This window comes from Aulonocara stuartgranti, assembly GCF_965226115.1.
Source record: "Aulonocara stuartgranti genome assembly, chromosome: 23".
NCBI classification, from domain to species: Eukaryota; Metazoa; Chordata; class Actinopteri; order Cichliformes; family Cichlidae; genus Aulonocara; species Aulonocara stuartgranti.
Window position 1 is genome coordinate 53,302,042 of NC_138958.1, and position 15,870 is coordinate 53,317,911.

General features: G+C 42.4%; 1 protein-coding gene and 1 long non-coding RNA gene across 2 annotated transcripts in view; one reads left to right on the forward strand and one right to left on the reverse strand.

Annotated features, from left to right (window-relative positions):
• The first annotated feature begins 2,044 nt into the window (after positions 1-2,044).
• Positions 2,045-2,396, forward strand: LOC309700931. The gene is made up of 2 exons (XR_014274810.1): positions 2,045-2,154; positions 2,235-2,396. It is a non-coding gene; the product is annotated as an uncharacterized lncRNA (long non-coding RNA).
• A 10,105-nt stretch (positions 2,397-12,501) lies between these two features.
• The window catches only part of LOC309700546 (double-stranded RNA-specific editase 1-like), a 29,125-nt gene continuing 25,756 nt past the window's right edge, over positions 12,502-15,870 (reverse strand). Inside the window, exons 9-10 of the mRNA XM_082524146.1 lie at positions 15,188-15,366; positions 12,502-14,125 (exon numbers count right to left, since the gene is read on the reverse strand). Of these exons, the coding sequence (XP_082380272.1) occupies positions 13,949-14,125; positions 15,188-15,366 (356 nt within the window). The 3' untranslated portion in view covers positions 12,502-13,948. The remainder of the gene's footprint in view (positions 14,126-15,187; positions 15,367-15,870) is intronic.

Consider the following 15,870-nt stretch of genomic DNA (forward strand, 5'->3'; position numbering starts at 1 on the left):
CTGGCGCCACCGGGCCCTCTGACCATCACCAGTAGGCAACGGGTGAAGCGTCTTGCCCAAGGACACAACGACCGAGACTGTCCAAGCCGGGGCTCGAACCGGCAACCTTCCGATTACAAGGCGAACTCCCAACTCTTGAGCCACGATCACCCAGATCAAATGAATTATATCAAAAAACAATATTGTGTCTAGAATCCAAACACATATCACATATGCTCAATGGTGCGCTACTAGAGTCTGAGTAAGGCAAGGCAAGTTTATTTATATAGCACAATTCAACAACAAGCTGATTCAAAGTGCTTTACAGAGACATTAAAAAACAATAAAAAGCATGATTTAAAGTTGATTAAAAAAAAACAGTAAATCAAATATTTGTACTTCCAGTAGGTGTCATGGTCTGCGGTGGGTGGCTGGAATTTCCATAAGGCTCCTGAACTGACCTGGGATCCGCCCCTGGGCAGGGCCAACTCCAGCTCCCGCACACCTGGAGCCTATTGCAGGCAATCAAGCCAGAGGGATTTAAACCACACGTTGATGTTCATTCACTGCCGGTTCGTCATCAACACATGTTGGTAACAGGCCGTATACGTTAAGTTCTTGCTGTGAGTCATCCTGTTAACACGACTCGCTTGTGCTACAGTTGCTGTATCCACCTTGGCTCACACTCCACCTCTGGACTCAGGATACCTAGTAATCATTCTGGAAATCTCTCTGTGCCTCACCTGCCTGCCCTCCTGCTAGTGATGGGCAGATGAAGCCCCATGAAGCACTGAAGCTTTTCATCCAATTGGTTCACCCCAATGCGAAGCTTCATGAAGCTTCATTTGCTCTAGCAGGACACCTACTGGACGTAAAAATAATAGCTGGCATGAATTTGAAGAGTGTGGCATTTTGCACACAGCCTGTAAATGTCAACAACAAAAGGAGTGTGTAAAACATGTATATTGTAGTGATGCAGTATACTGTGTATATTTATAGTGGCAGTATGGAAAATGATTATTTGGAAATGCTTGAAATGGAAATGATCATTTACTGTGAGGTGAGGTGTGGTTGGGGTGTGGACAGTGGTTGTGCTTTTGTAACGTTGAGGTATGGACAGCTACACACTGAGGCTTTGAGCCTCAGTCCTGCCTGTTCACATTTTATTCTGTAAAAACTAAATTTTCACTGCTTTTATGACCTTTTTAGTGGGGAGAACATAGCTGGGATTTAATGATTTAACAAATCTTTTGAATCCTTTGTCCTCCACAATGCTAAATAGCTGTGAGTCCTCAATCACCATGCTAACCAGGTCTTCATCTATTTGAGATTGTTCTCCTGAGGAAAGACAATAAAGATAAAGCACAAATATAAATATCACACACGTAACTTATAACAGTTGTATAATATTGTTATATCATTTAGTAACATTACAGCATGCTATATTATCATTGCATTTGATGGCTCACCTGGTCTTGCTCCACAATCGGTGTTCCCCTTATTCTCATGCAAAGCTCTGTAGTGCCTAAGCATGGATGAGGTGTTGTTGTTATATCCCAGCTCCCTGGCACATAGCAAACACTTCACCTTGTACAAAAGTACAGACAGCTTAACATAAATTGTATTGCACCATCAGTATTATGAAAATACATCTTCTGTAGAAATTTACATACCTTGTTGGGAGGAATAAGATCAAAATGTTCCCACACAGGGGAGGACATCCTCCTCTTCTTAGCTGGCCCCATTCTCTCCTGACTTTCTCTCCTCACTCTCATAAACCTCCAAACGGTCTCCAAACTCTCACTAACCGCAACTCTCCATCAAACACCCACATTTTGATTGAAGTCTGAGGGGTTTATATCGCTGTCATAGCTCGCGGCAAAGTTCGAACCACTTCATGAACCAGTCACGTGGTACAGCCGGGCAGCGAGGCTTCGGACGTCATCATTTTCAGCTCCTCCCATAAATGAAGCAAGCCTCGATACGCGCTTCGCGGAAACGCCCCCTCCATTACTCGACACACGCTCCGAAGCCTCGATACAGAACGTCACATCACTACCTCCTGCCATCACACTCCATCTGAAGCCCCGGATCTCAGGCCAGCTTTTCCACGCCACTCAGCCTCCCCTGGATCTTCATCACCCCCCTCTCAACACTCCAGGTCCCTAACTGCAAGTAAGAATTGCTGCTCTTACAACTGGCCACTGCAGAGCTGCCTTCACTACCTACCTAACTCCTATATCCTCTTCCTTCAGTGTGACTGTTCCCCACTCAGCTCCGTTCCGCAACTCAGGCCTCATTCCCTCGCCATAGCCACGTTCCCCAGGCCACGCCGCACCAAGACTCCACGTCTCGTTGTTTTTTGTCTTTGCCACGTTTTTCTCTTGCACTTAAACCTAATAAATTGTTGCATCATCTGCTGTCTCCGCTCTGGGTTTCTGCACCTGAGTCCTGTTCAGTACCGGCCACCCGGCCACGTGACAGTAGGAAGCACAAATACTTCCTACTGGTGCCTCCTCTACCCAGTTTGAAGTGATTAAAACTGCTACAGTTCTCCAGTATAAACTGTTAGGTCATCAGCCGAAGGCTGTCCAAATTCTTGTTTTTTTAAATGAACTTTATTTAGAACAAAAACAATGACAGTCTCAAAGAGACAAGCAACATATTGAATCATTCAGAACAGAATCACACCTTTTTTCTTTTCTCCCAATCAGAGGAATACACATCACTGCCACAGTGCAGTTGGTACAAGGCTGTCCAAATTCGTAGACTCCTCCGAATGCAGCCGACAAATGCGTCCTCCTTTTTCCCGAATTTGAAGGATGGGTCGGGTGTGTCCTTCATGGCCTACCATATCCCAGAATTCATAGTGCTAGTGATGGTAAATTTGATTCTTTTTACTGAATCGAGTTTTAATGAGTCACTCACCAAATTGAATCGGTTTTTGAGTCATTTGATTCACTGAGTCAGTCGACCAGAGAGTGCAAAAAAATGTACATTTTCACTCAAACTTAATTTGTTTCTCTTTTCATGTAAATCCCACTGCTAAGTTGAATGATTCTAAAAAAACAACTATTTTATGGAGCAAAAAGGAGCAAAAACATTTCTAAAATTAAGCAATTTCCTATCAAAATTGCTTAATAAACATTTATTTTGTTTATTTTTATTTTATTAGCATTTTCCTTAAACGTGTCAAATATATATTTTCTCATCTAAATGTCCACTGAGCTGTGAGCCAGGGGGCGGTAATGCACCTTAACATTGGTTGCCAACCAAGCATATCTATCTATATATATATATATATATATATATATATATATATATATATCATATATATCGCATATTTGCAAAAGTGCTTCGACGTTTTCAGAGACGTCTGCCACCCACCAGCTCGATAGCAAGCCGGGAGCTCGAGGGTCACTGATGCGGCCGAGAACGGCACAACTCCCGGCACATCATGTTCAGATCACCACGGACTGTCGCTGCTCGGGTTAAACGTAATATATAAGTCACTTAGACAACCTAAAAATTTTATTGTTTGGCTTTTTTCAGTGTTTTGTTTGTTCGTGAGTAAATCGGTTTGGCTGAGATTAAAGTTATTAGATTAGATAAAATAAAACTTTATTAATCCCCGGGTGGGTTCCTCCTTGGTTTTCACACAGCTGACTAAACGTCAGACAGAAAACTGATAAACAGTGTGTGAGATGGTCGAGAGTTTACTCCAGTGTCCTGTTATATTTTAGACCGCAAGGACCCGACGGCCGAGTTTATTAAACTCCACCGAGACAGCGGTGACGCAGATCAGAAGGCTGGACCGTCCAATTTCACAGCCGTTTACTTCCGGCCTACCCGACCTTCTGAGGACCCGGCCCACGTAGACCATGTAGACCGGGTCCTCAGGAGGATGCAGCCCATGAATTTGGACGCGACCTCTTTCTCTTAATTATACACCTTGCTTCCGTGTTTATGTCCTGAGCAGAGATGGGCAGTAACGCGTTACAAGTAGCGTGTTACTATAATCCGATTACTTTTTCAAGTAACGAGTAAAGTAAGGGATACTATTACAAAAAAGGTAATTAGATTACTGTTACTTTCCAGTAAGCACGCTGCGTTACTAAAACCGTGATTTCTTTGCGTCTCATGACAGTGACGTAAGCGTGTGCGACGTTCGTGACAACAGCTGTGTGCAGATCAACAATGGATCATATAACACGTGCTGCAGATAGTATGAGCGTGCAGCGTTTAAAGCGTGGAAGTACTGACCTTACTTTGAGTTTGATTCCGCAAAAAGTGACAAAAACATTTGCGTCTGCTGTTCACCGTGTGGGAAGAAAACTTCTTTTTACAGCGAAAAAACCCCTGAACTCCCGAGCAAACGCCAAATACGCTGCCGCTGGAATGTGAACTTCACAGAGACACTGCCGTATCCTTCCACTGACCGCTGCGGCACACCTGCACCAGGGTAAACCTCCGCCTACCTCACTCCTGCTATACAGGTGAAAATAGAGCAACAGGACCGCTAGTCTTTGATTTTATTTATTTTCTGCTGTGTTTTACTTGCATCTATTTGAAAGACTGAGTGTAAACACAAAAAATATTTTATTTTATGAGCTGGAATGTGCAGGAAATAGGTTTAAATGTTAAACTAATTTCTTCCAGTCAGAGAATGTTGCATATAATCTAATGTTTGCTTGATGCATAAAGTTAAAAGGTTAAAACTAATAAAACAAGTTTTAAAAAGAGACTTTTCCATTTGATTACATTTTGTATGATGGATTATGCAGAAAAAGTAGAATTGGGCTGAAAGATCTATCGCTTTATCACCTATTCAGGTTGTAAATCGTGTTTTTAAAAAGTAACTAAGTAACTAATTACTTTTGAAAATAAGTAATCAGTAAAGTAACAGGATTACTCTTTTCAGGAAGTAAACAGTAATTAGTTAATGATTACTTTTTTCAAGTAACTTGACCAACACTGTCCTGTGTAACTGAAAATATATTCTATTTTGGTTTTATACATTGATTAATGACCTGCAGAATGTCCTTATCATATTAAGTGATTCATAATTGTCACTTTATGCTTTCTCCATCTCTAACGTGAAGACAACAACAATGTCCACAGCACAACATTGTGCTGTGGACATTCATGTGCTTTTTTGTGCAGAGGAGTTTTTTGTTTCCTGTTCTCGTGCTGTCCTACCATGGAAGCACAGCATGAGTGGAGGTCTCTCTTTTGCCTCTTGTACCTTCCCGTTGTTATGTACTTTTCAGTGTTTTTCAAGGTCGGGGGGTCCCATTTCACTGCAGGGCAACCTGCTTGTGACAAATAAAGCTTTGATTGATTGATTGATTACATACTTTAGGTTCATTTTTTGCAGGTGGGTTTCTGACAGAGAACAGGCAGATTTAGAATATAACAGCGGCGTTCTATAGATGGATACATAAAAAGATCAAAAATGACATGTATGTGCTAACTTTCTAAACACTTTGTTACATTTATGATAAAGTAGATTAAACACATTTGCGTCGGCCTTGGCTCATAGTTCTTGTCTTTAAATGAACTTTGTCTGTGTGTGTTTCAGGTCCTGCACTCTTTAAGACTAAATGAACCAGCATTGCAGCCATGAGTCACTGTGAGCATCACAGGGAAGGTTGAAGCCGCCCACTGCACCTGTAAGGCCGGAGTCATGGAGACCTGCACCCACGTCACTGCTCTTCTGTTTAATGTAGAAGCAACAGTGAGGATCTGTGGCACAAGGACTGTTACAGATGAACCTGCATACTGGGTTTTGCTGGGTAATATGACCAAGATACAGCCAGAGGTTGGCCATAAGATAGACTTCTCCTCTTCAGCTGCCCAAAAAAAGGCTCTTGATCAAAACATAAACAGACCATCTGTAGTGACAGGTAAAAGAAGCTGTCCTCAAAAAAGAAATCCCACCTGCTACTGTGGAGGAGTTGGATCAACTGATGGGAAAATATTTCTCCAAGCATAGTTCCGTTCTGAATAACCCATAATGTTTTAATTTAGGGGGGCATGTAAATAATTTGCATTTACTGATAATGTAGTTACTAAATACCACTGTTCAAAAGTTGAATGAAGAAACAAACAAATGTTTGCCTATTTTTAATTAAAAGCACTTTGTAGAACATCACATCAGTTACAATGTAGAATCAATGTCATGTATAGTTTACAAACGACAAAATGTTCACATAAAATCATGACAGCATTTAAATAATATCACCCACTATAGCGTTCTGTAATTTACTGTCACTACATAAACAGCACAAGACTTTTAAGAGTATTTAAAAAGAGCATTTTCCCTGGTTTTACTGCCACACTGGGAACCTTTGCCATCAGAAGGGTCGCCTCTTCACCCCGACATGGATGACGTAATCTGATTGGCATGCTGGTATGTAGCATGTGGTTTGAAGCAGGGATTTCGTAGTGCCCCATGTGTAGCGTCGGAACTCAGTCACGATGTGTTTCATTCATTTCATCGGCTGGTTTGCTGCAATAATGAAAAACAATTAGCATCTCTATAAATAGAAGGTAGTTCTGCAAAATCACTCATTAGGATGTTGTTCTAATTTGCTATGACCTCAGAGCGCAGTGAAAATAAAACTAATGGGCTATAAAGAGTGATATGAACTTATTTAGATCTTACCTGAATGAAAATGTGTGGAGCACCAACAGATATCTGTGGATGATAGAGAACTGGATATCAGCTGGTCTCACAGCTGCTATCCAGGCTAGACGCCTTCTCTTGGTAACATCCGATACATGAGCTGCCTCACGTTGCTTCCAGGTGAGGAAATGATAAAAAGAGAGCCCATTTTCCAGCTTATTCCCTTCCCGAAGTGCATGCTATTGCTGATGCTATCTGTGTGCTTTCGCTCCTTTAGCCCTAAGCTTGACCTGCTAAAATGGCGCTTCGGTGGTTACGCCCCCTCCCGTGACATCACGCTCCAAAGCCCTATAAGAGGGGACTGAGGTAACACCCCTGTGGGACACCTACATTCAGAGTGAGGGTGGAGGAGGTGTGCGCTCCCATCCTGACGTTCTGGGGTCTGTCACTCAGGATGTCCAGTATCCAGCTGCACAGTGAGCTGCTGGGTCTCAAGTTGCTTAGTTTATTAACCAGTTTGTGGGGTTGAACTGTGTTGAAGGCCGAGCTGAAGTCCACAAACATCATTCTAACATAGGTGTTACGACTTCCAGGTGTGTGAGGGCTGTGTGAAGAGCTGTTATTATGGCGTCCTCTGTCGACCTGTTTGCCCTGTATGTAAACTGGTGTGGATCGAGGTCTGCAGGGATGGCAGCTTTAATGTGTGACATGATGATTTTCTCAAAGCATTTGGTAATTATGGGTGTTAAAGCAACTGGACGATAGTGATTCAAGCAGCTCACTGTGTTCCTCTTGGGCACTGGAACAATGGTGGCTGACTTAACATTAGCTTGCGGCGGCACATAAACTGCTATTATTGTGATCGCTGTGAGCTCTCTCGGCAAGTAGAAGGGTCTACACTGAACCATCATGTACTCTGTGTCCGGGCAGCAGTGTTGTTAACTGTGTTGTTGGTGTATAATGTATATTTTATTTTATACACACACACACACATACATATATACTGTATATATACATATTTGGTATATTCAGTAATGTGCATACATTCTTGTACATATATTTATTCTTATAATTCTCAGATTCCCATTCTTATATTTTGCTTTGTTCTTGTTGTATTTTGCACACCTCTGTTACTTGTGAAGCTCGCACACAAGAATTTCACTCGCATGTGCTGTACCAGTGTACCTGCACATGTGATGCTACAATAAAAGTGATCTGATTTGTTGTTCATTGAGCGTGAGTTGGTGAGGAAGAGACTCGGAATAGCCGGTCTGTGTGGGTTAGCACGTAGCCTAGCCCTCAGTCCCGCTCTCTTCCCTGTGCCTCCGTCGCCTACGCCACTTCAGCGGTGGCATGGTGAAATTAGAGTCTGTGTCACTTTGGATCTCTGGGGGGAGTGAGTCCCAGTCACTGTCAGCGAAGGTGTGCAGGTTTTTGTGGTTTAGAAGCGTGAGCAGTTCAGCCTTACTGTACTGCATATGTGCTCCTGCATATCGGAGGAAAAGTGAAACAAAAACACACAAAATAAAAAGAAAGCCGCAAAGTTGTGGAGAGCACCGGGCTGCTGTGACTGCTCGCGCCGCCCTCTTAGTTAAGATAACATCATTAAGATGTTAAATTTGCCGTTTAATAAATCAGGATGCTGTCACTGTCACTTGTTCAGCCTACTTTTGCTTTTTCTTTCTTTGGAGGACCAGACCTGGATCACTCTGTTAGAGAAGCATGAATGTTTACAGGGTGGTCAGGACATTCCCATTACCATGGCAACCATCCTTTGTCCTCCAGTCGGGCCTGTAGACTTGAAAAAGGTGGGAAGAGTGCATTCCTCAACAGGCCCAGGCCACATTCCTTTGAGGGGGTCTGTCAGTATCACAGTGTTACAGACTGCTTCCACCAACACCAGCTGGCATAAAACACGATGTTCTGGCACAGTTTCCCCGACGTTCACGGGGCCGAGTGATTAAATGGTGATTTTTAGGATGGTAGCGTTGTCTCTGGAAGGAGGAGGACTGATTATAAAGCCTAATGCTATGTGTGACCAGGGTCCTTGGGCAAGTTCACTGCACTGGTTTGTTTAGGTACTAATTCTCTCTGGATTGGTTAAGCAGGCACACTCCACCCCCTGGGTGGATTCTGGAGTTCCCCACTCCTCAGACAGACCACCTCATCATCTCTGTTTCTTACAGGGGAGAGCCTCGTTTGGTCTCTAAACGGTCCACACTGTTCGAGTCCAAAGAACAAATCCTTCCAAAGCTTTCCGTCTTTCTTAGTCAAACGTAGGATAGTAAGGGTGAATATAAATAATCTACTTTAAGAAAAGATTTTCAAAGACCCAAACAACCCAAAACAAAACACTTCAGTGCATTTTATTTGATCATTATTTCAGTATTCATTAAATCAGGGACTTGACTGTATTTGTATATATTAGACACTTACATGTTACATGCTTAACAGGTAGACCTCACACATTTGGCCCCGAGGGGTTGTTTTATTTTATGGAACGATAACAAAGTGAACAATCTGCAACCAAAGAAGCTCACCTGTTAGTGGCACATGGAGAGGAAAGATTCAAGCACAGAGGGGTCAGGTTCACAGGTGCGCAAAGATGGGGCGTGTCTTCAGCATTAAACTACGAACAGCAGGATTCACATTACTTTCACTCTTTACAAATGTTAAACTAGTTAAAAATGGCTTTTGTTGGTTGCAGTCCATTCACATCCTCCTCTGAGGCTTGAGATATAAGGTCTACTGAGGTATATTACAATTATAAAAGAACAGCAGGAATCCTGGAAAAGGTGGAATTTCACAGGTTTTAACTGGTAGTAAAAAGGACTACAGTATCTGTGCCAACACCACGTCTACAACCAGATATGCTGGATTCCAGAAGTATTGTGATTTACTGCCTCTGTACAAATGAAGATGTTGGTTTAGTTGAGCTTCGCTGCACAAAGGTTGGTACTGTACTCTAGTGTAAGAGGGTTTGTGTAAGGAGAGCAGTTTCACTGCTTAAGTTGCAGTTGGGTATCTAGTTAGTGCTAGGTATATAGATAACTGCAGCAGGACCCTTCCAAACGAGACAACTAAAAACTGCAGGACTTAAAGGCAAGGTGTGTACAGTTTGTGACATTTGGGAGCAACTCCTCATTCTGAAAGGCAAGCAGCAGTCTTTTAAGCAGTGCTGAAGGATCACGTACACTATGGGAGACAGAACATGATTTCAGATTGATAATACAAGACTGAGAACTTGTTTGAGCTGACTGATCATTCGTAGTGTTGGAGATTAAGAGTTGAGTGCTAATCAAAAACACCCACAGACGACCTCTTTGGTGACATTAACAGTGTTGGATTTTCGTGGGAAGCTCTGGACTCTCACGTGGCCTGAAGTTTGCATGAATATTCTGTTTACAAAGTTACACTGTTGGGTGTAACTTTGTATCAAAACAGTGTGGTAAGAGGGAGTATTCAATAAAGTCATACTGTCAGACTTGTAGCTCAAAGATACTCGAGAGTGGTCTTGGTCTCATCTAGGTCTCGCTGTCTCGGTCCTGCGTTCTCAAATCGACATAGTGTTCGTGAGATTTGGAGTCAACCATCAGCGGAGCGGGGGGGTGGCATACTGGGCTTACGCCCAGGTCATTTTTTCAGAAGCATGGGGTCTTTTGGAGTGTAATTTGTTAGTTAGATGCCTGGCTGACAACTGTATAAAACAAAAACAGCACACGAAGCACAGAGCGCACCGTCGTAAATTCCCCCTAATTTTGGTATGATCCGAGCTCAGGCACTAGGCGACTGAGCACAGCACCCATGTGAGCGAGGGGGGAGAAGCTGCTGCCTGCGAGTTTGCTGCAGACAGAGGAGAGCTTAAGTTTGACCAGGAACCAAAGCAAATCATTCGTACTGAACTAATAATGTAAATATGACGGTGTATCACAAAAGATTGATATCAAACTGATCACTTGGTTGCGTTACTTGCTCTTCGAGTGAATCAACAAATGGACAAATAAAAAGCCGAACAACAACAATGCTGTTTATTTTTAGAGAGTCTCAGCTTACATTTCATATTTTCAGTTGTTTCCCTCCACGGCTAAACAAACTCTCTAAATCGGTTTCAATTGCGTACTGATGAACACAACAATGGACACAAAGAGCTTCTTTCAAAGAAAAAACTCTGGTAGATGTTATTTTATATATTATGCTTTGGATGTTGTTCAGTATATCTATGCAAAACAAGAGAAATTTCAATACACAGCAGGATATTCACAGTTGAAACCAGATATTTACACTTTAGGGAGAAAACAAAAACTTTTTTACTGTTAAACATCAATTTAGAGTAAACGTGTTTTGATTTAGATAAAATTCCAGTCTGGTTTTAAACCTCACCACAGCACCGAGACAGCCCTACTGAGAGTTTTTAATGACTGTTGATACAAGGCGTCCTGTGGTTTTAGTTCTTTTAGACTTGTCCTCTGCCTTCGATACGGTTGATCATGACATCCTCCTTTCAAGGCTTGAACATGTAGTTGGTCTTAAAGGCAAAGTACTTTCATGGTTCAAATCATACTTAAATGAGAGGACTTTCTCTGTCTCTATGGGGAATCGTTCTTCCTCCTCTGCACCCCTCTGCTGTGGTGTGTCCCAGGGGTCTGTGTTAAGTCCTACCCTGTTCTCTTTGTATCCGTTACCCCTGGGACAAATTTTCAGAAATCATAATATTTCTTTCCATTGTTATGTGGATGATATCCAAATCTATTTTCCTCTGGATTTGGATCTCCAGTCCCCTCTATTGCCTTTGTTCAACTGCCTGCTGATGTTAGAGACTGGCTACTGCACAACTCTCTCACCCTTAATGAAAACAAAACAGGAATGATCATCTTTGACAGTCACATGCCCTTGAAACAGCTATCGGATACCTCTGGAACAGCTTGCCGATGGATGTCCGTGCGTCGGAATCCATCCAATCCTTTAAATCACATTTAAAAACCCACCTGTTTAAGCCTTCCAAACAACTTAGTTTTTAACTTTCCCCCGGTTCATGCTTGTTGTCACGTCACCCTTTTATAACTGTATTTCTTTTGCTGATAATTGTATTTCCTGCTCCTTTACTGCTGTAACCCCACAAATGTGGCTCGTCTGTGAAGCACTTTGATGTACCTGAGACTTTTAAATGTCAGAATAAAAAGAGGGAGCTTTCATCAAATTTAGGAGCACATGTACACTAAGTTTATTGTTAATTAATAAGAAACTCCAGACGATTCCATTCTGAGCTGAAGAAGCTTCTGATTGGTTCGTAGAGTCCATGTGAGTAAACTGGTGGCACAGCTGTGGATGCATATAAGGCAAAACACAGAGCCTGTTTCTGTGACATGGGAACATCAGGAGATGTCAACCAAAACACCAGGAACAGAACTGTGGAGCTCCATAAGTGTGGCTCAGTTTGAATACAATTTGGTGCCATTTACAATTAAGAAATACAGACAGTTTCTCTCTTTACTCTTAAAGTTAACAAATATGTTTTTATATTTATCTAAAAAATAAACATTTAGTCTGATTTGATGTTACAATTAAAAAAGTGTTTTTATCTGGAGAGTAAATAAATATGTGGTTTCAACTGTATATTTGATGATTGTCAGCACAAAGAGGGAGAGAGGAGCAGAGAGGGAGAGAGAGGAACAGAGAGGGAGAGAGAGGAGCAGAGAGGGAGAGAGAGGAGCAGAGAGGGAGAGAGAGAGGAGCAGAGAGGAGCAGAGAGGGAGAACTCATCAGAACATGTATCCAGTGTAACTTTTTAGATACCATTTGTTACTTTTCAAATTCTACATTTATTAAGTTCTGCAGCTTGTTTGCACAACAAGGCTGAATAATTATATAAATGTTTCTGAATCTAAATATTGTACTTTGGTAGAATTAAAAAATAAGTGTAGTGCAGGTCTATGATGATTTTTAGTGCTACTATCATCTAGTTTTGTTAAGTCCTCAGTAGTCCTGATTTTGAACTGTTGTAGTCCTGTTTTAATTCCGGATCAGTTCTGGGTCTGGTTGAATTGGGGTTCAGTCCCTGTGTCTTGATACAGCCCTGACTGTGTTCTGCCTTGCTGCTTAATTAAAAAACTAGTTTAAGGTGTCCTGCATATGTGATATTTATTTTTTTCCTACATGAAGTCATTCTTTTTTGAACAAAACTCAAAACAGAGCCTATTAATCTTTCAGTCATTTCTACCCTCACTTCATTTCCTTTTGCTGCTCAGCTCTCACACAGTGGCTCTGCTACGCTCCAATCCCTCCATATTGTGGCCAATCACATGCGAGGATATAGGATAATGTCATTGTGTGAAAAACAGAGAGGGTGAGAGAGGCGACAGTCAAGTGGAGCGTGCGTCCGTCCTCTCAGTAAGTGAGTGAGACAGTAGACAGCGGTGAGGAGGGCTGTGCGAAAGCAAAAACACATAACTATGCCTGAAACCCGTAAACGAAGCAGCATCTGGCTGCAGTTTAAAGACTGTTTTTGACTCTGTCTTGGTCTCGTCTCGACTTGGTCTTGTCTTGGTCTCAGATTAGGCGGTCTTGACTGCAAGTCTAACAGATTCAGTCTGTGACTGAAGAGTCACAGACTGCTAGAGTGCTTGTTTACTGTGAAGAAAGATGGGATTGAAAGATATTGAAGTCTGCCCGGCATACCCTTCATGAAAAACTGAGCTAGACCGCAACACTCTGCAAATCTTGCAATTTAGAAATCCTGGTAACTCCAAAGTGTTCACAAAGGTCTTTTCTGACTTTTTGTTTTCCCACTGGAACTCAGGAATTATTCTTCATTCACGTTTCAGTTTCTGTAATTGATACGAAATTGACTAAAAGTAATTAAAATATTGTAACTGTTCCAACAGTTACTTGGTTGTGAACATGGCAGTTTAAGTGTGCCCAGGCATGTTAAACCGCCATGCATAAAAATAAAGTTGATAAACAGACTGTAGGTGTGCTTACCTGAGAACAGAAGATGCAACGACACACATTTTTCAAGCAGATAAGACATACGAGTGTGTGTATTAGAACTCAGAAAGAAATGCTGTGTCCTTGTGAGTTTAGTCAGTGAGAGATGTGCAGCTCTGATCATTAGAGCTCCCAATACAGAATGTGAAAACAAAGGTTTTCATACTTGATTAATTTTGCATAACCATACCTGAGAAAGAACTAACAGTTTACAAAGTTGCTGCTATTCTCGGTCTGTTTTTACATTTACCCTTCGTATGAAGTTGTATAATTGACTGAATATTGACCTTTTTAACATGTAGTCCAGGCTAAGAGGGAGTAGCACAATGCTACAAAATCAAGGTAGAATGAGGTACATCAGCTGGAGAGAGCAAACTGGTCCTGCTCTATAGGCTTCTTTATCCACGCGCCCAGTCCAGCATTGTGGAAGGCCCTGAAGAGTGTCTGCTTTGCAGAATGATATTCCTTTGCTGCCTGTTTGGCCTCATGGTAGCTTCTGGGTCTCACCGTTCTGATTCGCAGCATGGAGGAGAGCTATGGTATAATGGAGACAAGCCTTCACTTAGACAACAGCAACAATGTGCAACAACCAGGAATGACTTTTTAAAAATACATCTTTTTGACATTTGCCTTTATTGGACAGTGCAGGAAGAGAAAAGAGCTCGCGCGCAGGCTTTCTGGCCAGACCTCCTGCTCACACACTTTCATTATTAATCCGGTCGTTAAGTCTGACGTCATTAGCCGTAACTGGGCCCAAACTCCGCTGCAGGTCACACAATCACTGGGACATCACAGAGAGTTAAAAGCTGTCTAAACTCTTTCATCTGTAATAAAATGATCAGCGTTGCTGCTTTACCAGGTGTAACAATGAAGTTTAACATCCAGGTATCCATGAAAACAGGATTTATTACATTCAGAGTTAGAAGTTAGCAGGAAGTTAGCTCGCTAGCTTCCACCTAAACATGATATAACATGTTCTGACTGAGAGATTTCTGAAACATTAAAACGTACAGCTCTGTTATCACTTCCAAGATAAATGAAGACAGGAAACTAAACAGCAGTGACGTTTGTAGGGTTACTGAAGTTGGGCTAGCTGGTATATAATGATGTGCTACGTGACCACTAGCGCGACAAAGCTATGTTAGCATAGCATAAACAGTAAAGCTGGAGGACTTGATAAAAGTTAACGTGAGGGTTCCTGATGGTTAGAGACAAATGCAATCACATGGCAGGATGCTGTAAACGGACCAAACTTCAGCCAGGAGAACAACTGAGATAATCCATCCACAATACGAGGTTAGTCATTAATATACTGTAGCTACATCGTAATTGTTTAAAAACTGAGCTTTAAAATGATTAGCGATAATAAAAACCGAGAGGCCGACAGTGATCACTGACTGTTTTTAGGGGCTCGTTGAGATTAAATAGAACAAGATAAAAAGCATTAAAACATGTTAAAAACACAACAGCCGTATTAAATGCAGACTACTTTGGGCCCGGAAGCAGGATTCATCACGTCATCACTTAAAGACTGGATAGATACAGTATGCAATCTCACACTACAGTACATGCATTGAAAAATCAGCACTGTGTTACCTTGCAGTGTAGATTCATCCATCGGCTGTAGAGGGCATGTTTGCAAAGCCTGGAGGGTCGACCCAGATCATCTTTCCCAGTGGTGGCATTGATCAGCTCTAAACCCTTGTCCCCCACCGTCCAGTTCACACTGAAGTTTGGAGCTTTTCCTGGCTGACGGGCCTCTGTGTTACTTATTCCTGCATATTGGGCACATTAAACCATTTTAAAAAACATGAATGAGATAGCTGTTTGGCTGTACAAAAGGTCAGAGTTTCAGAGTCGGCTCATTGAAAACACCAATCCAGCCCACCGGACAGTTTTAGAAAAGGTGAGGAAATGTGTGTGTGGTGGAGGTGTGGTCCCTGGCGTAGCTGCAGCGGAGGGGTGGAGTGGTGAGCTCAGGGGGGTGGTACCGGGAGGCAGGGGAGCCACAGGTGGTGGCGATTGTATCATGAGTGTCTTCCTTCTGTGTGTCTATATAGTGACGGCAGAGTCGAGCGGGAGGTTGGCTGGACTGGAACGAGCTGTCACGGTGCATAGGTGTGTGTGTCGCATACTTCACAAGTGGTGCTAAAACCCAGTGTGGGATGTCTGACCCCCATGATGCGTCGCCCACTCAGCCTGTGCAGTTGTTGGCACAGATGCTGGCGGAGTTGGCGACGATGTGCCGGGACCAGGCCGTGGCCCAGCGGGAACATCTG